Source organism: Lathamus discolor, chromosome 3, assembly GCF_037157495.1.
Source record: "Lathamus discolor isolate bLatDis1 chromosome 3, bLatDis1.hap1, whole genome shotgun sequence".
In the NCBI taxonomy this organism is placed as follows: Eukaryota; Metazoa; Chordata; class Aves; order Psittaciformes; family Psittacidae; genus Lathamus; species Lathamus discolor.
The window spans coordinates 13,348,815-13,370,108 of NC_088886.1; the positions used below are offsets into that span (position 1 = coordinate 13,348,815).

Sequence of the window (21,294 nt, forward strand, 5' to 3'; positions counted from 1 at the left end):
CGGCGATGCTGAGGCCATACACACCTCGTGACACCTCGGCCTCCCGCCGCCACGAGCCGGGGTGCTGAGGCACGGCCCCATCTGGGCGCTGTGTTGTGCTGGGGCCTGACTCACGCCTGCAGCGTTCCGTGGCGAGGCCACTGTCCCAGTTGAAAGGGTCTAGGCCGAGCAGGGTGACCAAAAGCCTCCAGCCTGTATAGGAGGGTGGCCGCTGCCCTGGGAGAAACCCCTCCATGTTGCAGTAAACATGTCTGGGAGGAAGCAGAAAGCAGCAGAAAGCCTGGATTTCCCCAGCACTTTCCCATGCGCAGTGCCAGCATGGGCAGCGCACAGGCACAGCGCGGCACGGCACCGCTGTCCCCACAGCCAGTCCTCCTGCCCCAGCCTCCGGCAGGCTCGCCTGGAGAATGAATAGCATTCCCCAGGAAAACAGCATAAGCTTCACCCAGCAAACCTCCCACTGCTTCACAAATCAAACCGTTCCCACGTGAAAGCCAGGGCTGCTGGGGATCAAGCCTCATGTTTTGGTGTGTCCCAAGCCTGTACTGTATCCGGCCAAAAATCTAAAGCACACATGGAGAGGAAGGGGAAATCCATTCATCGCTTCCGACTATTTACAGTGCGCTCCAGGGCCGCGTGGTGCCCACAGCAGCCAAGGGAGGGATGGCAGTGGATAGGAGCTCCCCCAGAGCAGCCACACGGACACCCCACTGCAGGGCGGATGGAGAGGATCCAAAAGAGAGGGACACCAGATGCAGCTGTCCCTATTTGCCTGGCAAACTAAGCACGGTGCTTTGCCACGGGCTGTGCATGGGAGAAGGGCTCTGGGTTTGGGAGCCCCCCCGCGCACCTGAGGCACAACCATAATGCAAATGCAGAACACGAGGCCATCCCGCAGTGAGACGCACAGGGGCTGGGCAGCCAGGCTGGTCCCTCCTGCCATTGGCACCCTCCTGGGAAGCCCGCACATCCCCGTTTGCCTGGTGAACCCCAAAGTCATTTGCAAGGGTGCTGGGTCAGGGACTCATCCGTGCACTCAGTACAGCTGCAGGAAGGGGACAGATACATGAATAGATAAATAAATGACTTCTTCCCCTCGTTCACTGCCTATCACGGTCACAACAATATTGTCATTGTGCCACCACATGCTTACACATGTAGCACCTGGGGAAGCAATTCATTCTGTGCTCCCCCAGCAGCACACAGAGCTGTGCATTATGGTTATGCACATTTATGGTGCACACTGCCTCCAACACGAGGATTTGTTTGAGGACAGGATTATTCCATTTGAGGACAGGATTATTTACGCAGAACAAACACACTTTGGAAAGGCTTTGCAGCCGCAGGCACTGCCCATTCCTCCCTGGAGCACAGCATGGCTCCTCTTACTGCCCGAGGGGAACTGGCGCATTGCTTTGCTCTTTTGGGGAATGGGAGCCATTTAGAGTCAGCTCTCACACCAGGTGATGCTCAGAGCTCAGGGATCCATCAAGGAGTCTGACCAAAGCTGATTTGTCTCCTTGCATGTTTTTCTAGGAACACTTAGGTAAGAGGTGTCTCTGTGTGGATCCCTTAGGTTGGAGGTGGTGCAAGAAACCTCCCTGGAAGGCTCTGTGGGGAAACCCAGTCAGGGCCAGCTTAACCTTATATATCTCCAAAGGAGGAACCATGGAGCTGGGTGCAGCTGAGCCCAGCCAAAGCAACTCACCACACTTGCTCTTCTGTAACACAGGAAGCTCCAGCTGCCCAGCCCACAGCGCGCTGAAAACACCTGAATTTCTGCTGAATTCACAGACCTCAACTTTTTTTGCTGAATCATGATGGACTAAAAAAAAAAAAAAAAGAGTGACAAAAATACCCCTTTTTGTTATCATTTGCCCGTTCTAATGCACGGCACCGCATGCCAGAAACCATAATGCACCGATACGTTTCCTGATAGGAAATGCAAACGCCCTGTGAATGCACTGATGGGCTGGGCTGTGTCTGCAGCATTGTCTAGCCCTGCTTCTCTGGCCATTTGTTTGTTTTATGTGCACAACGGCTCCCAGGCAGTCCCTGCAAGGCTGGGTTAAGGGCTGCTGCCACTAGGCATAAGAGCAGCCCTCTCATGGGGTGGCAGAGCATCCCCAGCCTGCCTGGTGGCATCGGCAGGGCAGCAGGGGAGCAGGCATGCCTGGCTGTGTTGGCATCCACAACACGCTCTCAGGATGAAGGAGAAGCTGCTGGGAAGCCCTTTCCCTGAGGAAAGGGTGGGACGCGTGGCTGCGGAGGAGCCCCTTGGCGGCTGAGGGAAGCAGGGCCGCCCTGTCCTGGTCGCTGGCAGGGTGCAAACTGCAGATGCACAGTGCTCTTGTTGGCAGGCGGCTTCCTGCTGCTCAGGAGCAGTGGGAACAGGGAGCAGGGAGCAGGGAATGAGGGAGCATGGAACAGAGCTTGGGGCTCCCTCCTGCTGCAGAGGCTCTGCCAGCCCTCACCTGCTCACTGCCCCAGTACCCACGGGCATGGGAGCATGTCCCAGCCATGTGCCAGTGAACACCTACGGGATGCTGCTTTGACACCGTCTCCCAGATTTTTCACTGGCTCCATGGCAGGACCGGCAGAGAGCACTGCTGATGAACGGCAGGCCTGCGTGGGGCTGCGGGAGGTGGTGGGGCACCCGCATCCTCTGGGACCTTCACAGCAGCTGCTCAAGGAAGCCACATGGCTCTCTAATGCTGGAAAGCCAACACTGCTGAGCCACTGCCGGGCCCAGGGACATGCCCATTTGCTGCACGTCTTAAACACCTTTTCACCTGAATCCCAAAGAAACTTTATTTTCCCGAAGACCCGTTCCTGCTGCTTCAGCCCCTGCTTCTCTGCCCGAGGCTTGCTGCACGCCGCTGTCCTGGGTGCCGGGAGCAGGGGCCCGGCAGCTGCTACAACGCCGGGATACCACAGAGGTGCCCCACGCATCCTCCGGCCCCCATTGCCTCCCAGTGCTCTGCTCCCATGCTGCGTGGGGCAGAAGCTGGTCCCCGGTCACCCACTGCGGCGGGTGGGAGGTGTCGGGGCGTGGTGGTGGTTAATGTGTAACCCGCGCCGCCACCTTTCACCCGCCGGCAGGAGCGTGGCCAGGGCGCAGCCGGGCTGGCTCCCGGGGGTCTGGGGGGCCGTGTGGCCGGGCCTGGGGGGTCGGCGGGGGCCCCGGGCCCTGTGGCCGTGGCCGCACCTGGCCCGGCACAGCCGGCTCAGCCGGATTCCCGGCTTTCCCCCAGGCTTCTTTTTCAGCCCCACCGTTTCCTGGAGCCAAATGGCTCCTGCCTGCCTGCTCCGGGTCTGCAGCCTCCTGTGCGCCTGGGCCATGGCGACGGGACACCCCTGCAACCTCGACCGCCAGGTAGGGGCAGCTGGAGCGGGCAGGGGTAGGCATGGCTGGGGCTGTGGCACCATGAGCCTGCGGGCAGCAGGCCCTGCCAGGCGGCTCCTTTCCTGCTCCGCGGGAGAGATGAGGAGCAAGGAAACCGCACGGGAGCAAGCGGAGTTAACTGGGAGATGTGCTGTGCCAGAGGCCACCACCGAGCAGCGGTGGGGCACCCACACCGGTAGCCTGGCTGCCCTGCGCCCAGGCTACGGCTGAACACATCGCATTGTCCTGCCCATTCACTGTGGCATGGCAGGGATGGCAAAGCTTTATCTGAGCTGTGGCATTTCTGGGGGTGTCTTGGTTGCAGTCATAACACAGCTGCCCGTAGGGATGCATGGTGAGAGGAGGGAGGCACATCCCTGAGGGACTCCCACCCGTTGTTGTCGTTTAACCCCAGCTGCTTCATCTCTCTGCTCATCCCCCGTGGGATGGGAAGGAGAATCGGAAGAATGTAAACCCCAGCCATTGAGATAAGAACAGTTTAATAATAGCAATAAAGGTAATAATAATAATAATAATAAACAGAGAGAAGGGGATAAAACCCAAGAAAGGCAAGTGATGCACAATACAATTGCTCACCACCCACTTACCGACGCCCATCTTGTCCTGAGAAGCAATTGGTCCCTTTGGGCCAAATCCACTGTTTCTGTACTGAGTGTGATGTTCTATGGAATGAATACCCCTTTGGCTAGTTAAGGTCAGGTGTCCTGTCTCTGCTTCCTCCCGACTCCTTGTGCCCCTCCTCACTGGCAGAGCATGAGACTGAAAAGTCCTTGAATCAGGATAAGCACTACTTGGCAACAACTGAAACCTCGGTGTGGTATCAGCATTGTTCCCACACTAAATCCAAAACACAGCGCTGCACCAGCACTAGGAAGAAAATTAACCCTATCCCAGCTGAATCCAGGACACTCCCTCACTCCCTTCTCCAGTGCAGGGGGATGCAGTGCCTGAAGCCAGGGGTCAGGGCAAACATGGGGTTAGCATCCCCAAGTGCCTGGCAAGGAGCAGGAAGTGTTAACTAAACCATGTCACTGGGACAAGTGCTGCAGCCAGCAGCTAGGCTGCACCAGGAGGGAGCCGGGAGGAAGCAGGAAATGCGGCTGTTGCAGGAAAAGGATGGCACAGGGCAGTGCTGCCCACTGAGCTCTCTGATGGTTCCTCAAAAGGTTTGCCCTGTTTTCCCAGCCTCCCCGACCCCAGCCCTATGTGAACTTGAGACAGACCTCAAAAATCTTGGCTTGGCCCCACATAAAGCCCAAGGAAGAGTAACACATTCTGGGGACTGCTGCCCGCAGTCAGCTTGAATTTGGCCACCCTGTTTTTCAGGGAAATCAAACACATCTGTGTGGATCTGTTGATCCATTCAGCATGCACTGCTGGTCTTTTGGGAGAGCTGGTCTCCAGTATGTTCTGTTTACTACTACAGCTGCAGCCAGGCTGCACTAAGCCACTGCCACTCACAGTGCATCCTCAGAAACACGGGAGGGCTGGAGGCATGGATGGCATATCCTGCACAGGCCCTGGGAGCAGCTCTTGACATGGGTGCCTGGTGCAGGTGCCATCACTCTGCCTGCCCTCGCAGCGGGCAGGGTCTCGCCTGCTTCGCTGCCCCAGCTGGGAGGATGCCCTGTGTCATACAGGAGATCCCTGGGGACTGGGGAGGAAAAGGAAGGCCCTCTGCAAGCTGACCCTGCATAACAACTGCCCTGAAAGGGAGGACAGGAGGGTGACAACCTGGTTTCTTCACATCCACCTCATCTGTTTGAGTTTCCCCCCAGCTCTCCATGTTCCCCCTTTACTCCTTCCATCACTGCTCTCAGTGCTGGGCTGTCCTGCTCACCTTTTTCCATTTATCATGACCCACACCAAACTTCTGTTTTGAGCAGCTCATATGTTATTTAAACCTGTTTGTGTCTTTGTTTTTTTAAACTCTGCAAGGGTAATTCATTAAGACATTTGAACTTCTGGGGAATCTCGGTCTAGAGATCCTCCCCACCACAGAAAGCACACCTCAGACACCAGCTTTTTTCCCAGGGATGGGCCGACTGCCATGGGAAAAGCCTCCAGAATGCTCCAAGTTCCCTTCCAAACAACATCACCAGTTTGGACCTCTCCTTCAACTCCTTGGTCATGCCCCATCACAGGACTCTCTTGATGCATTTCCCTTCCCTGCACACCCTCAACCTCTCTAGCAATGCCCTTTGGGTGCTGAGCCCAGCAGCCTTCTCCAACCTCGGAGCACTGCATCTGCTGGACCTGAGCAGCTGCAGCATCACCTACCTCCACATGGACGCTTTCAAGGGCCTGGGAAACTTGCGCACACTGCTCCTAAGGAACAACAGTCTGCAAAAGCTTGACGTCTCTTTGTTCCTGCCACTGAAGGCACTTTTCCACCTGGACCTGCAGCAGAATGCGCTGGTCTCTGTGGACACGTGGAGCCTGCAGCTGATGGATGCAGTCCCGCAGGTCTGGCTGGAAGGGAACCCCTGGCTCTGCGACTGCAGCGCGCACCCTCTGCAGCAGTGGCTGCAGCGCAGGCAAGGTGAGCACACAGGGGCAGGTGGCACAAGAGGTGCTGGGGAGGAGGAACTCTGGGGCAGGGGTCCCACTCGTTCCTTTTGCTCCAACCCCTGGGCAGGCTTCCCTGGGACCTCTCCCACCTTGCTGAGCAACAGTGGACTGGAAGGTGACGTGTCTCGTCCTTGCTTGCAGTTACACATGATGCCAAAGTTTTCTGGGAATGACAGCAGGATAATTTAGCCGCTCTACTGGGAAAGGGGCTGCATGTATGCTTCAGCCCCGAAATCCACCTATATGGACAGGTGGATCCGTATGGATAGGATATGCATCCACATGGAGTGACTAAATTTTCAAGAGGTGTTGAGCACTTGGCAGCTCCTCCTGTGGAGCTGGATTAGGCTCCAACCCTCTTGAGCTCATCTCCCAGGAAAGAGCAGCCCTGTGACAGTGGGGTTTCTATCAGTATCTATGAATTTGGCATTATCCAGTTAAAAGAAGCCTGACTAAAAAGAAGTCACACACTCACACAGTTCCTTGGCCGGGGAACTTTTCCTTTGGTTCTGCCTTATGATGTGCTGAGGGCCAGCGAGGCTGGAGGTCAGACCCAGGAGCATCTTGCGAGGTGTCCTATCAACCCAGGAGTAAGCAGGCATCGTCTTCTCTAAACTGGGGAGGGGATGGGGGCAGACCCCCTGTCCCACCTTATCCCGTGTGTCTCCCAGCTGTGCAGGTGACCTGTGCATCACCCCCGTGGCTGCGGGGCCGGGAGGTCGCAGCACTGGATTCCCAGGATCTGGGCTGCTGGATGAGGCAGCGGTTTCCTCGGGAGGTCAGCACGGTGCAGCAGATCACAGTGACCTACAGCAACAGTGAGTTGTGCAGCTACAGAGGTGTCCATAAGCTCTATCTCCCTCCTCCCTTCTATCACCCCAGGCAGGGACCCGTGGCTCTGCCCCACTCCCGAGGGCCACTGATGGTGCAGTGATTTGGTGGGGAGGGTGACCACCACCTGCGAGGTGTTTGCTGGCTTTTCAACAGAAAAGTTAGCAGGTGCCACAAAGCAACACAGAGCATAGACCAGTATCAGCCAGCCAGCAGTTCTTCCCACAGGTTCTTGGTAGCTAGCTCTTGGTGAAGAGCGTTTATATTGCTCCTAATGGAAGCAACCCTATGCTGGCTGCATGCTGGAAGCATATACAGGGCTGGCTGTTGAAGAGCGCTGGGTATGCCCAGGCTGACCTGCCCTAACCCTGATGATATTTTTGCGCTGCAGCCGCCGCACCACCCACCGGGAAAGGGGGAAGGAGCTGGCCATACCTGGTGGGCTTCGTGGTGGCAGCAATTGGCATCTCCATCTTGATCGCACTGGCTGCGAAGTGCAAGGTCTTCCACAAGAACTTCATCAGCTACCACCACCGGCCACTGCCCGAAACCAGCTCGATCGGAGGCAGCCCCATGGAGGACAGCAGCAGCTGGGACAGGGGCTCCTCAGGCCAGGGGGCCTGCGAGAGCCACCCCATGCCTGGTGCTGCCGACCTGCAAGGTGAGGATGATGATGGCTTCATCGAGGACAACTATATCCAGCCAAGTGAGCAGGTGCTGGAGGATGAGGAGCGGCAGTTACACCTCTCCATCTGAGCCTGCAGTCCAGCAGCCTCTTGCTGTCCCCTCACCTCCATCCACATCCTGCCCTTTCCCACCTTCTGTCAGCATTTAGCCCTACAGGGCTGGGGGCAGGAGGAAAGGAGTGGAGAGGAGGGGAGAGAAAGGGTGGGCTGGGAATGATGATGGACGCTGAAGGCAGCCAACCCCAGTACGATGGCAGTGGGGATGCAACAGCACAGGGACACTGGACCTGCTCCTGCTCTCACAGCCCTGCTTGGGTGCTGCTGATGAAGAAGATAGTGCCTGTTGCACCCAGGCAATTTGGTGGAGTGGGAAGAGAAGCCTGCCCTCGTGCTCTCTGCAAGGTCTCAGGCATCAGCCCCACTGCCCCATGGTGCCAGACACAGCCCTGCTGTCCTTCAATGTGTTGTCACTCCAGGGTGTGATTAAAAGTGTGATTAAAGACTCTCTCTGTGATGGTTTGTTGGGGCTCTCCTGGTGACAGTGTCAGGAGGAGACCCGTCAGCCCACAGCTGGGGTGCGGATTCTTCTGCTTGTGCTTTCAAAGACCACAAATGCATTCCATGTTAACTGCGGTGGTAAAAGAACAGGTCTGTGGCACATGTGCGTTTGTGCAAGCACATCTGTCACCCACTGTGGCGCAGGCAGATTGCTGCTTCATTGCAGGATTTCTGTGCACATCTTTACAGTGCTGCTTCCCACCCCTCTTGCTGCGTTACGGCGCACCCCTTCCCTCTTTTCTCTCATCCCTCTTCACCAGCACATGCTAGGAAAGCACTTACCTTTACCATGCCAGCTCTGTAGAGCTGAGCAAACTTGTTAGCAGCTTGCAGCGTCAGGCAGGCACGTGCACTGGGGCGAGACAGCCCTGTCCCCCGGCACCCGTTGCAGCGTCCCATCTGTATCTCTAAGCATGGATTTAGATGAACATTATAATTTTTGCATTCCTGTCATCTTTGTGGCACGATAAACAGCACATGAGACATTGGTAACTGCGAGTTATGACCCAGCCACTCGTGTCTGTGTGGGTCACACTGGAGTTAAAAGCAGGAAGCAGCAGCAGCGTTCACCCTCCTTAGTAAAGTGATTCACTTTACTAAGTGAATCCCGCAGAATTCCCAGAGCACAGCCTGGCTGCTCTCTTCCCCAATAGCCTGGAAATCTCTCTTATCTTGCTCCAGAACATGAAACATCATCACAGGGACAGCATTTCCTGAAGCCCTGCCACACGGCCAATTCTCCATCTCCTTCAAACCTCCATTGTACTGTCAACTGCCTATATCTATTTCTGTGGTCATGAAGACATCTACAGAGCACAGTATGTACAAAAGTAAATAATACATGTCAGAGAATGGAAACCAAAGGGAACGAGTGGGTTGGGCGCTGCGTGGGCAACATGGGCCAGTGATTTAGAGCACCTTCCAGAGAGGGAATGTGCCATTATAGCCACAAGGAGGAAAACCTGCTGGCTTGTTTCACCGGTCATCCGGTTTTGGTTGTTAAAGAATGTATTTCTAACCTGAGATTTACTTTCGCAATCAATCATTGCCTCATGTTTTGCCTTCTGGGTTCATCTTAACAGCTCCATTTGAATTATAGCACACACTGTATATATATGTAAACACGCTGTATATATATGTAATATGTGCTGTCATTTTTTGAAATCATGGATACCTTTCAGGGAAAATAGGGTACTTAAATCTGAGGGCTGGGAAAATGCATTTCAGTTCTCTTTTGGAGGGCAATTTCTGGGCTTTTCAATATGCTTTTCAATCACACAAGCTCACTCTAGACTCAGTATTTTATTTAGGTCCCAGTGATGCCTTAAAAGAGATTAAAATACAAGTGCCCAGGCCTTGTCATCCAGGATCTTGCTCGCTCTCATCCCTCAGTGCCCAGTGGTGGGTTGCTTGTCTACTTTGACCCTGTTGTTCTGGTGTGCAGGGGAGCGTGGCAGCCCCTCTCCAGGCAGCTCTGGTGCTAGCAGGCAGGAACTTGGCAGCCCAGTGGTGGGAATTGCGTCTGGCATGCGGAGCTGGGAATACAAGGGGATCAGAGCAGAAAAAGAGAAGCCTTCTCAGGGGAGTCCCCCCCAGGAAGCAGTCAGAGGACCCCATGGTTGAGGCTGGTGGATGGGAGCAGTGGCAGGTATGCAGGCAAACTGGTTCCAGGGTCGCTGCAGGCAGTAGCTGCTGCCATGAAGCACAAGGCTCGGCCTCACCACAGGGTGAAACAGCTTCTCTACAAACAAACTGGCATGGACATCCTCAGGAGGCTTTGCATGCACCACGTGAGCGTCTTTCAGAGGCATGGCAAGATCTGTTCACAGAGTGGTGGTAAGGGGGACCGGCTGTCTAGTTCCTTGAGCAGAAGGAGATGCATGTGGATCTGGAGGTGCAAGATGTGTAGCAGGAAATAAGTATGTGCATTTGGGGGCTGTGAAGGCATTGCCGCACTTGCTGGTAAACCAAAATCACAATTTCAGGAGGGAGCCTGGGCTGCCATGGTTTTTGCCCCAGGCTCTCTGAGCAGAGGCCAGTTTTGCATAGCCCTGCCATCCCTGGCTCTTCAGAGAGGCCAACACTCAAGCATCAGCCTTCAACACAGTTGATTTCTGTAACACTTTATTATTTCCACACACAACACAGGAACCAAGAAAGGAGCAGACCAGTACCGCTGCTGCAGACAGAGGCTGTGACTGGGGCAGCGCAGGCTGTCCCTCGGGGCAGCCAGACACCCCAGCTGCCATCTTCAGGGACAGCTCGTTCTCAGACAGGATCTCCTTGTGCTGCTGACACTGCCCACAAGCATCCTTTCCTGGCAGAGTTCATGGGCACTGGGGGCACGTTTTGAAGGGGCTGTGGAGGGGAGGATTCACATTGGAATGTAGGCAGCGTGGAGCTGTGAGCTGGGCACAGTCACGCACCTTCTCGGGAATGCCCAGATGTGCAAAACAGCTGGTGTGCAGGCAGCTGCGGGCTGCCCGCGTGTGCAGAAGAGTAAGAAGCAGAGGTGGTGCAACTGCACATGCACTGACGCAGGCGTGTGGAGCAGTGGCAGTGGTGATGGCACAAAACTGTCCAACTCTGGCCTGTTCCTCCCTTGTGTGTGCACAGGGGTCCCTACTGGACCCAGGGTCAAACAGCCCAGAGGGGTAGGACAGCTATTTGCTTTGCTGAGGATTTAGCATAGACAGACCTGAGCTTAGTAACACCCTCTGAAATCTTGGGCAGATTCAGGGAAATGATTGAGAGAGAGGAGGAAACAGCAGTTGAATAAAATCTATGGATGATGTAAAAGTGGCAGAGGAAAATGTGTAAATAACAGGCCCAGAAAGAAAAGCCAAAATGCTGCTCCCATACTTTGGGAGCCCACATGTGATCAAGTGCATCAGAGATGACGTGGTCTAGAGCTGTGAAAGGATGAAGCCTTCATTGTCCAGTGTATACCTGGTGGGGTTCACTGATGCTTTGACACTGCTTCCAGTGTAGGTGTAGCATGGACAATGATTCATGTTACCAAGGGAATGAGCTACTGTCCTCTTCCAAATAAATTTGGTACTTAGGCACCAAAAAATACTAGCTCAGTCTTGTTCCATTACAGAAGGAACTTTGCAAATAATGAGCAAAAATAATGGCTGGGGCAGAGCAGCTCAGGTGAGGGGAGATGGGAGCAGACAGGAAGAGGAAGAAGAAGAGAAGTGTTTGCAGGAGCAGCTTCGCTAGGAGGTTACGATCTGTGTCTATGGAAAGGGCAGTGAAATGGTTTGTGGGTCTTTGGAGGAAGTGAGAATTTTGACAGGGGACTTAGCCTAAAGTCACAGGAAAAGCTCCCAGGGGTGAGCTGTTAGTCTGCCTCTGGGAAAGACACCTGGGTGACAGACACCTTGTAGAGATAAAACACCAAAAAAGCTCCAGGTAAAGGCCAAGTGGCAGCAGAACTCTTCCGCCCTGCAGCTGCAGAAGCACTTGGGAGACAGACGCAGCATGGGAATGCACAGGGACTGGGATGAGCTGCAGTGCTCCCACAGCAGCAGGGGTGCCTCTGCTTCAGAAGCTCCTCTCTGAGGGTAACAACGTTTCCCCCTTGCACTGCCCTTGCCGAGCATCAGCCCAGCTCCAGGATTTGAGCATCCCATCCCCAGTGACTGCACCTTGCTGTTTCCGGCTCACGTGGCTGGAGCACGCTGGCACTGAGGGCAGAGCCCCAACACAGAACAGCACTGATAACACATCAGGGCCCTGGCTCCAACACCTGTTGATCGCCCCTTTGATAAACCACAGAAGGTGGTGGGCTGCAGACATGTAATACTGGAACAGATCCCAGCATTGCAAACACAAACAGCATTTCATGTGAGGTCCAGCCATGCCGGGGCTCTGGCACATGGAATCCCACACAAATCCCACACTCCCTCCGACAGACACCCAGGTGCTTTCTCGGGAGCAGCCCCACCTCCCACCGACCCCCCTTCACTTGCACTGCATGCCTGCTGACATCCAGAGTGTTTCCTGCCATTGATCACCTGCTACAGGCTCTGCTTTGCTTGGTAGCTGGCAGCTCTGCACAAAGCACAGGGCAGTTTCATACAACCCTCAATCACAGCCTCCCCTGCCAGGAGAGCGCACAACAGCTCCAGGAACTGCAGGAACCAAGCAAGTACCGGAGTCCCCATAGGTATGGGACAGGCTCACCTTAATGCTGTGAGAGGCATCACAGCCGGGCAGGCAGCAGCTGTTGCAGGAGGCTTTGTGGAGGTACACCACCAACCAGGCCAGTGCTGAGCTCCTCATGTGCCAGGTCAGAGCCTGTCCAGGTGCCCCAGGTCCCTGCCGTGCCATCAGCCTGGGGCAAAGCAAATGCCAGTCATCTCCGAAAGAAGTGTGAGGCACACGGCAGCACTCCCCTTTCCTTCAAGGAAAAGCCAGCACCAGCCCTGCTGATGGGTTGTATCCAGAGGCTCACGCAGAGGTGTCCTGGGTCAGATCAGGTTGGCCATGCTGGAGGTGGGAGGAAGCCGCCTGCTTGGAGCGAGGCGGCCGGAGATGGTGAAGACACGGATGTCGCCGGTCTCCAGGCTGCGAGGAGCAGCCCTGCGGCAGGACGTGCAGAGCAGGTAGAGCAGCAGGCAGAGGAGGATGGTGCTGCCAGCAGTCAGGAGGACAACCCCGCTGGTGAACATGCTGGCCAGCGGCCGCGCGGGGCTGAGCTGCATGGTCGTGGTGGAGAGGATGGTGAGCACCACCCCGCAGACCAGCAGCACCAGGGCGCTGAGCAGCAGCACCAGGCAGTCTGAGAAGCCGCCGCTCTTGAGGAGCTCAATCTGATCCCGGCTGCGGATGCAGTTCATGTCCTGGATTGCAGAGCTCAGCAGCTGCTTCAGCAGCACGAGCAGGGCCAGGAGGCACAGCGTGGTGCCCACGGCCAGCCGCCACTCCCCGGACCGGCTGCTGGTGCTGTACAGCAGGATGATGCCCCCGATTCCACAGGACAGGATCAGCGCCACGGCCACCCCGTAGCACAGGATGGACTTCTTGGGGTCCTGGAACCACCAGAGCTCCACATGCTCCTCCAGGATGTTCCTCTGGATGTGGTCTGCGTCCGCAGGGGTGCGGGGGCTGCTCAGTTCCGCCAGCTCCGGCATGGTGCGTGGCCGGGTGGGGGGGACACGGGGTGGTTGCACAGATGGATCTACACCCTTACAGTGAAGAGAAGGGTCCAGACATCAGTGGTTGCGAAGGCAGCTGCATTTCTGAAGCGGGGACGTCTCTGCCTCATTCTTTGGAGCTGCCCCCTGCAGCAGTGCCACCTGGAGAGCTATGGTCCATGTGCTGGGGCTGAGCCCACCGCCCAGGCAGGGCTGCAGGAGGTGGTGGAGCATCCCTGGAGCAGCACCATAAGGGAATAACCGGGGCCGCGTCTTTCCTTTCCTGTGTCTTTCATCTGAAAGAGTCAAGAAGAGAAGATATTAAAGAGACACCCTGCTCCCCTGTCCAAGCTATCCCCTGCCAAACCCAGGGCCTCGGTTGCCCCAGGCTGGCCTGCAGAGCTCCCCCTGCCTCCCTCACGGAAGCCCGGTGCGCTGGAGCATGGATCAGCCACGCACGTCTTCCCGGGAGACCTCCACACACTGTGTGCGGACTTCAGCCTGCCCCAAGGGTGAGCCTCCTGCCTCCCCAGCCCCTTGTGCCCAGCTCAGAGGCTACTGGCACATGGCTGCCTACAGGACTCTGCCTGCAGCTGGGGCTGGCAGCAGGGCAGGGATGGAGCAGAGGCAGGTCCCCCGGGGATAAAGCCCCATTCACAGCTCTGGCTTCACATGCTCCTTCATCAGCATCAGCCTCTTGTCACCAACTGGCTCTGCTGCCCAGAAGGACAGCGGGAGGTGGGGGTCAGGACCGGGGCTTAACCCTTCCAGTCCAGTCCCTGGAAGAGCAAGAGTTGCCTTTGCTGCATGTTCTGAGCCCTGTTCACTGCCAGTGGTTCCCCCTCCCAAGTTCCCTGCAGAAACACAATGGTTACATCCGCAGCAGTCTCAGCACTTCCCTGGGAAGAGCCCCCAGACAGCTGGGACCTGGAACCCTCTGATTTAGCTCTTCTTTCTGCTGGTCCCTGAAGCCCTTCACCGGTGGAGGGGAGCAGGGGAAGGGCAGTGGTGGCTGCAGTGTGGAGGCAGGCTCCGTGGTGCTGGGCTTAGCTGGGCCCCCCTTGGCACAGCCCAGCTTCTGGGGCTCATCACCTCTTCGGGGTCCTGGCACCCCTCAGTGCTTCTCTGGGTACAGTTTTACAACGAGAGTGGAAACCACTTGCATGTCTCTTACATGATGTCTCATCCTGGCACACGAGTGCTCCGGCTGGTCCCACAGTCCCAGAGGGAGCCCCCAGCACAGCGAGTACCCAAAGCAAGGAAAGGTGGCGATGAAGACAGCATGGGAGCATTTCAGGTTATAGCTGAGCCCTTGAGACATGAAGCAGATCCTGCAGACCCACGAACTGCCTCCCGGTCACCTCCCAGACAGGACGATGCACCCCCAGCCATCACAGACACACACACCAACAGCTCTGCATCCCATGGGAGCCTGTGGCAGGGCCAGGAACTGATGCAGATCCCCTGTGTCAGAGCTGTGCCACTTCTGCAGAGTGGGGACAGCCACGCAGCACCCTGCCTCATAAAACTGGCTCTCCAGGAGCCCGTCAGGCTGTGCCAAGCACACTTTGCCCTGATCTGCACAGCCCTGGGACTCTGGGCTCATTACAGATGGGTGGGGATGATGTGTGACCACAACACATGGCAGCTCTGCACACAGCAGGGATGTTTCCTCCCACAGCTCTCCTTGTCCTCAAAGAGCCCCCTCATCCCCTTATGGCAACGCCTTTGCTACCAGCAGACACCTCAAGATCACCCTTCACTGGGGGCAAGCCAATGTGGGTTGGGGGGAGAGGGAAAACAATAGTGTGGGGGGTGTCCGAGCCAGACACCGCCTGACAGTGTCAGCCCAAGCTCCTCCTGAGTCACTCCCCGGCTGTGATGGAGCATGAGGTCACTTTGGACGTGGCTCAGGGCTTGCTGCCAGCTGGCAGCACGTGTCCAGGAAGTCTCTAACCAGCCCGGGTTTGCAGGCCCGTGACCCATGGTACTGCGTGAGCTGCTGCGCTGCTCCCCCAGTGCTGCGGTCACCTGGACACAGAAACACAGGCTCCAGAGGGTACGCTGGCCTGGGAGCCCATGGGAGAGCTGCAGCTCCTGGCTAGAGCCAGAACAATCAGAAAGCATCAAATAGAGAGGGGAAAAGCTGTGGCTGAGCGTGCAGATCTGTGACTGCTGGGACCCACTTTGATCTTGCATCCAACAGCAGATACCTTGTGCTGTCCACATGTACCCAAGACACAGGTGCCCAAGAAGGTGGGGATGTCACAGGGCACCTTCAAAGTAGAGGGGAGAGAACATTTCCTCAGCCAGTGCAGACTAGCTCGGTGATTATCACTGCTTCCTCCTGCCTTTCCTTCTCCAAGTGCAGAGGTTCCTTATCTCCTCCTTACCAGAGAATGGGTGAGTCCAATAGACAGCAGGTTTGTAGATTAGATTGAGAGTCTGAACTAAAAAAAGTAAAGCTTGGAGAAGTGCAAAGTCTGTGGCCTTCTGCTGCTTGGTCCAAGCTGCACACACAAGTTGTGAGCCAAACAGTAAGCAAAAAACCCCACAGCAGCGCAAATCACAGTGAGGGAAAATGCAACCAGAAATCAAGCTGCGGCACTGCATTCACATGTTACTGCTTCATATTTACCATTTCAACTTTTATTTGCTCAGAAGAAGGTCAGGGAACAAGATGAAGCCATTACAGTATCTGGCTGCAGAACAAAGGAAAATGTGACGTCTGTGAGCACTGATTTCCCAGTGTTATATTAAAGGTCTATTGAACGAATGATTTTGAGAGGCAAAGGCTTCCACTGAAGTGTGCCTCCATGCTTCCTTGTGTCTGTTCAGTGTTCTGGGAACATAATCGTTTGCTCTAAGCATCTGCACTTGCTTGGGCTTCTCCAGACTGGGAGGGTTTGTGCTGCTAATAGCAGTATCTGAATCACAGAATAGTTCAGGTGGGATAGGACCTTGAGAAGTCACCTGGTCCATCCACAGGCTTAAACCAGAGTTAACTTCAGACTGCTCAGGGCCCCATCCGCTCAGGTGCTAGATACTGCCAGGGACGGAGGATGCAGAGCCCCCCTGGGATCATTCCAGTGTTTAACCATCCTCACCACAAATGAGTTTTTCCTTAAATCTAGCTGCGCTTTCCCAGCGTGGGTGCATTGCTTTCCATCCTCTTAACATATGACTGTGCTAAATCAAAGCAGCCCTAGCCTGGGCTGTCACCCACCTCTGCTTGCAGGGGGGATGAAACTGGATCTCACAGCGACTTTGCTGATCTGGTTTCTTGGCATTATGCAGCACATGAGTTTGCCCAGGTCAGACTGAGAGAAAGGAAGGGCTCTGGATCCCTGCTCTGCCATGAGGGAGGGCAGCCTTTCCACAGCAATTGCCCCTTCTGTTGCTTTGGGCTACCTGCTACCTCATCTCACTGCTCTGGGATAGACCATAACACAGACCCTTGGGGAGCTGAAGCCAGTTACCCCATCAGATCAGCCGGTTTGATACCACGTATCACAGATCATTACTCTCTACCATTTACTTACTACCGAACCCAGTACCTTCAGTGCTCCCAACTTTGTGTGCAAAAGAAAGAGAGGACCAGCCCAGCCACACAATGCTTTCTGACTGAAGGTCACATTTCAGGAAGAAATGGACAGGCTGTCTGTCCTTCCCGCTGCTGGCTGGCAGCTGGGGAGGAAGAACAGGAAAGCGCTGGGAATGCAGGAAAACAACAGTGGTCATGTTTTCCTTCTTTCTTTCTTTTTTCGTTTGCCTACTCTGACAACATTTAGCTGGGAATTGTGGGTCATCATCAACTGGTTTCTGGTCACTCCTGGCTGCAGGTGTGGAGGCACACTCCTGCTGACCCCTGGGAATGGTGTACACATTTATTTCTGTCTGACATCTGGCAGAGGGGCCATGCGCTGTATGTGTGTTAATGAACACTTCCAGTTCAGAGCCAACTGAAGTTCAGCTGCTGAAATACTCCTCACTTGCCTCCTCCCCCTGAACCCGGGGTACCCTGTGAGACACTGCTTACCCAAAGTGTTCAGGAGGGGAAGCCAAGGGTGGGAGAGGCTCCTGCAGCACTTCCAGCCTTGGAGGTGTTTATGCAGCTATGCGGACTTTGTGAGCACCACGGAGACTGGGAGGGTCTGGCAGGATTTGCTGTAAAGTAACAATACATGCAATGATTTGCATGAGCGATCCAGATGAGATCAACGGAGCCTCACAATCTCAGACAGACACAAGCCATCTCCTTCCCCTGCTTCTCCAGTCCATCATAGCTTATGTGCTTCTTGGCCAGGCAGGTCTGGCCATAGCCATCCCTGTTCGGGATGGACTTGCCACCACTCTGTGCCTCACAGAAATCTCTAGTCCAGAAGGCGTAAATATATTTGTATCCTTTTATGTGATTTTTCCAACTCCCAGTGCTTTAGGAGGAGAGACAGCCAGACAGATGCCACAGTGATTTAGGAAGCATTTGTTTCCCAAGAGGGTGGTCAAACACTGGAACAAACTCTCTACAGAGGTGGTTGATGCCTCAAGCCTGACAGTGTTTGAGAGGCATTTGGACAATGCCCTTAATAACATGCTTTAACTTGGTCAGCCCTGAATTGTTGTATGTCCCTTCCAACTGAAGTATCCTATCCTATCCTATCCTATCCTATCCTATCCTATCCTATCCTATCCTATCCTACCCTATCCTATCCTATCCTATCCTATCCTATCCTATTACATTCCAGTCTAGTCCAGTTTATTCCAATCTGTCCTGTTCTGTTCTGCTCTCTTCTGTTTCAGCTGGGAGGGACCTACAGTGATCATCCAGTCCAACTACCTGACCAGTTCAGGGCTGACCAAGTTAAAGCATGCTATTAAGGGCATTGTCCCAATGCCTCTTAAACACTGACAGGTGTGAGGCATTGACCACCTCTGGAGGAAGCCTGTTCCAGTGTTTGACCACCCTCTCAGTAAAGAAATGCTTCCTAAGCATATTCTATTCTAATCTAACTCCCTAGTAGGCTCCAAGAGACTGAAGCTCATGTATCTTGTTTTATGGCTGAATTACAGTCAATACACAAATCAGAAGATCTGGAAGTTGAGGAGCTCAAGGCCTGTCTGTGCCCCTGGGAGCAGGGACATTGCTGCCTCAGGATGACTGAGAGGGTCCCCACTCTTCTCCTAAGAACTCAGAAGTAGGGATAGAGGAACCTGCAGGGAATGGGAGTAATGAGGCTTTTATGTGGCATCTGTCTGTCTCACCCAAAATCCTAGCAACAGATCCACACTCCTTTGGGTGCTACATCAACCAATTCCAGTGCTCCTCCTTTCTGGGGCTGCTCAAAACCCATGCAAGCCTATGCTGTCTAATCTGTACCTCGTGGGGAGAGCCTGCCCTCCCTACCCCACCAGAGGTATAATGCTTTCCCAGAAGCAAGTCCGTCCCACCAGCGCTCCTGCCACCAGACATCATTTGTGAACCCCGGAAGCCCTGGGTGATGGATGACTGTCCCTTCCTTCCACCCAGCCTAGGGGCTCTAGGGGTAAGGGTGGTGGAGGACTTGTTGCAGCAGGGTCAGCACACAGATGCTTTTTACAGAGATCTAGATAGCTTTGGCATGCTCCATTATAAAGATTCGTGTACCCATTCCTCACTGTATTCATAAAAGGCAGGCATCATTCTCACCCCATGGAGACTGTTCGGATGCGCCTCTGCCAGGGGGAGCCTGGGAGTCCTGAAGGAACAAGAAACTCCCCTATGTGCTGAGAGGAAACAAGGTGGTGCAAGGAAGCAAGAGCCAGATCTCTTAAGGACTATGTCCGAAGCAGCCCCCAGCCTGCCATCACCTACTGATGCAGCCCGGCCCTTCCCGCACAGCACGGTCCCGGAGAGGAGGGCTCACTCACCTGCGGCAGATGCTGCCCGCACACGGCAGCGCAGCACTGTCCCCTGCTCCTGGCTGGCAGCAGTGGCTCTTCCTGGCTTTCCTTCCACTGGGTCGACCTAACGAGGGAGCTCACCGGGAGAATCTCTTCCCTTCCTCCGGCAGCCGCCTGCCAAGGAGCAGGTGCTGCTGCCCGCTCCCCTTCCTGGTGCGGCGCGGGCAGCACCAGCGGTAGGCTGCGAGCCCTCACCTCTCGCCGGGGCAGGTGCATTCCCCAGCAGGGTGGCGTCTCAGCAAACCTGCTGCTGGCCTTGGAGAGGCTCCAGAGCCGCGTCGGTGTGCAGGCGCTACCCCTCCCTCCCTCCCTCCCTCCCCGGGCAGGATCTGGCCGCACACCGATCCTGGAAGGTGGCTCATTTCCTCCCAGCTGGAGGTGAAGGGGTGCCAGAGCCTGAGGGCAGCTCCCAGGCAGTGGGTGAGAGGAAGCCTGCAGCCAGGTTGGCAGCACCAGGGGAGATTTGACACATTCGGCAAGTATTTGGCGCTGTGTGGTGTTAAACAAAATAGCTCCTGCACTGCTGTATAGGTTAGGGCCATCTGCCCACATCAGCACTGGATCTTTGCATGGTGTTAGTCCAGGCAGGCACTTATGTGAGGCAAGATGTCATTGTGGTGGCATCTCCCTGCCACCAGGCAGCTGCAGCACCCCCTCCCTGGGGGACAGTGGCATCAGCAGAGCCCACCATGCTGCAGGAGAGCGGAATTCCTGGTAATTTAGTGGAAAGTAAAAAGTGTCCATTCTGAGAGGAATTAGGGAAACAGAAAAGGACTGCTTTGAGAGAGGAAGAGAAATAAGAGGGAGTAGCAGGAACACTGAAGTCAGCAGGGGAATGGGACTCCCAGACTAAGGGCATACCCCCTCCTTTGTGGCTGGCCTTAATGACAGCAGAGGGGATCACTACTGGGAGCCTGAGCAGCTAGAAAATCTCATGGAAGATGTAGGAAGAAGACAATGGGGCTGAACAACAGCTCTTGCCTGACTAATGGAAAGGGAGGCTCAGTTATTTAAGTCACATGCTAGTTTTTTAGCAGGCTATTTGAAGGGAAGCTTAGGATACGCTAATACAATAGACACAAAATAGTGCAACAGCTTTGGAGATCTATCTTGAGTAAGATCTCACAGATCTTCTGAAACTTATGAAATATCACCTGTCCTAAACCTAAAACACCAAATAGAACAGGGTGGATTTTGCTATACGAACCCCCTTGAACAATGAGCTTTCCCTTACTAAGAAAAAACTTGGTAAGAAAAACCTTCAGTTGGGCCAGTTAACAAACTCATTATCCAAGGGGAAACATTATTCAGCTTTACAGATAGCCATAAAAGTGGGCTGTAACTTTGTAAGCGCATGAGATGCTTACTAGTGCCTTCAGAAAGGTATCAACAGGAGAAACAGACAATGCAGACCAAGACAGGATGAAAGCAGAGTGTCTTTGCACCCTGAGAGAATTCAGAAGATCATTAGCATACAAAACCATAATCCAGTCACAACTTCATCCTGAAAACATTTCTACACCACGTGTGGGAAACTGCCCTTGGTCTAGTGTTCCGAGTATAGAAGGGGTTTGTCCCTCTATTTTGCTTCCAGCAAGCTTGTGATAAACCTCAGTTGAAACCCTCTGCTGTGCCTGCCTTTCGAAGTTCTCCCTTATGAACAGTGTTTTAGCTGCCTCTTAGCCACTAAGATCAAGTTCAAAATCCTCTTGAACCTAGTCTGCCAGCTCTGTACCCAGGCTTCATCTGACAGCCTTCTATTGCCTTTAAAATCTTTCTAATGTGGGTGACACATGGGCGTACTTTCAAGCATATTAATCACCACTTAGAAATCATTCTTCACCTGTAGATGCTTCTTCCTCTTATGAGGACAAGATTCTTCTCTTTCAGGAAGATTGATTCCATTTCTCTAAAACACATCTATTAAAGCAGTGGCTTCTGCCACTCCATTCTCATGGAGAGAGGGGAAAATTATACCCCATGGGAGTCCAGCAAATTAAAATGGGTGTGTTCTGAAAATTTCAGAGGGAACTAGTTTCTAAAATATTTGTTAATTACATTAATTACATCCTCTTTCTGTACAGGAAGTATCAAGATGATTATATGGCGAGGGGAGGAGGAAGAAAGGGTGCTAAGTTAGCACATCAACAGACCGATT

At 54.5% G+C, this 21,294-nt stretch overlaps 2 protein-coding genes across 3 annotated transcripts; one reads left to right on the forward strand and one right to left on the reverse strand.

The window, feature by feature from the left end:
- Nucleotides 1-2,584: 2,584 nt before the first annotated feature.
- On the forward strand, nucleotides 2,585-7,999 carry C3H1orf210 (chromosome 3 C1orf210 homolog). Its single transcript, XM_065672991.1, has 5 exons — nucleotides 2,585-3,376; nucleotides 5,441-5,948; nucleotides 6,045-6,092; nucleotides 6,649-6,795; nucleotides 7,200-7,999. Exons 1-5 carry the CDS (start codon nucleotides 2,585-2,587, stop codon nucleotides 7,562-7,564), a joined length of 1,860 nt encoding a protein of 619 aa, XP_065529063.1. The 3' UTR covers nucleotides 7,565-7,999.
- Nucleotides 8,000-10,191: 2,192 nt separating this feature from the next.
- TMEM125 (transmembrane protein 125) lies at nucleotides 10,192-19,379 on the reverse strand. 2 transcript variants are annotated; one of them, XR_010611031.1, is made up of 4 exons: nucleotides 19,104-19,379; nucleotides 17,236-17,363; nucleotides 12,244-13,492; nucleotides 10,192-10,410 (listed from the first exon to the last, which is right to left on the reverse strand). XR_010611031.1 is itself a non-coding variant. In XM_065672581.1 (3 exons), exon 3 carries the CDS (start codon nucleotides 13,191-13,193, stop codon nucleotides 12,531-12,533), a length of 663 nt encoding a protein of 220 aa, XP_065528653.1. In that variant the 5' UTR covers nucleotides 13,194-13,492; nucleotides 17,236-17,363; nucleotides 19,104-19,379; the 3' UTR covers nucleotides 10,192-12,530. The 2 variants fall into 2 exon arrangements, 1 of the variants encoding a protein (XP_065528653.1); XM_065672581.1 differs by having other exon boundaries at nucleotides 10,192-13,492.
- Nucleotides 19,380-21,294: the final 1,915 nt, after the last annotated feature.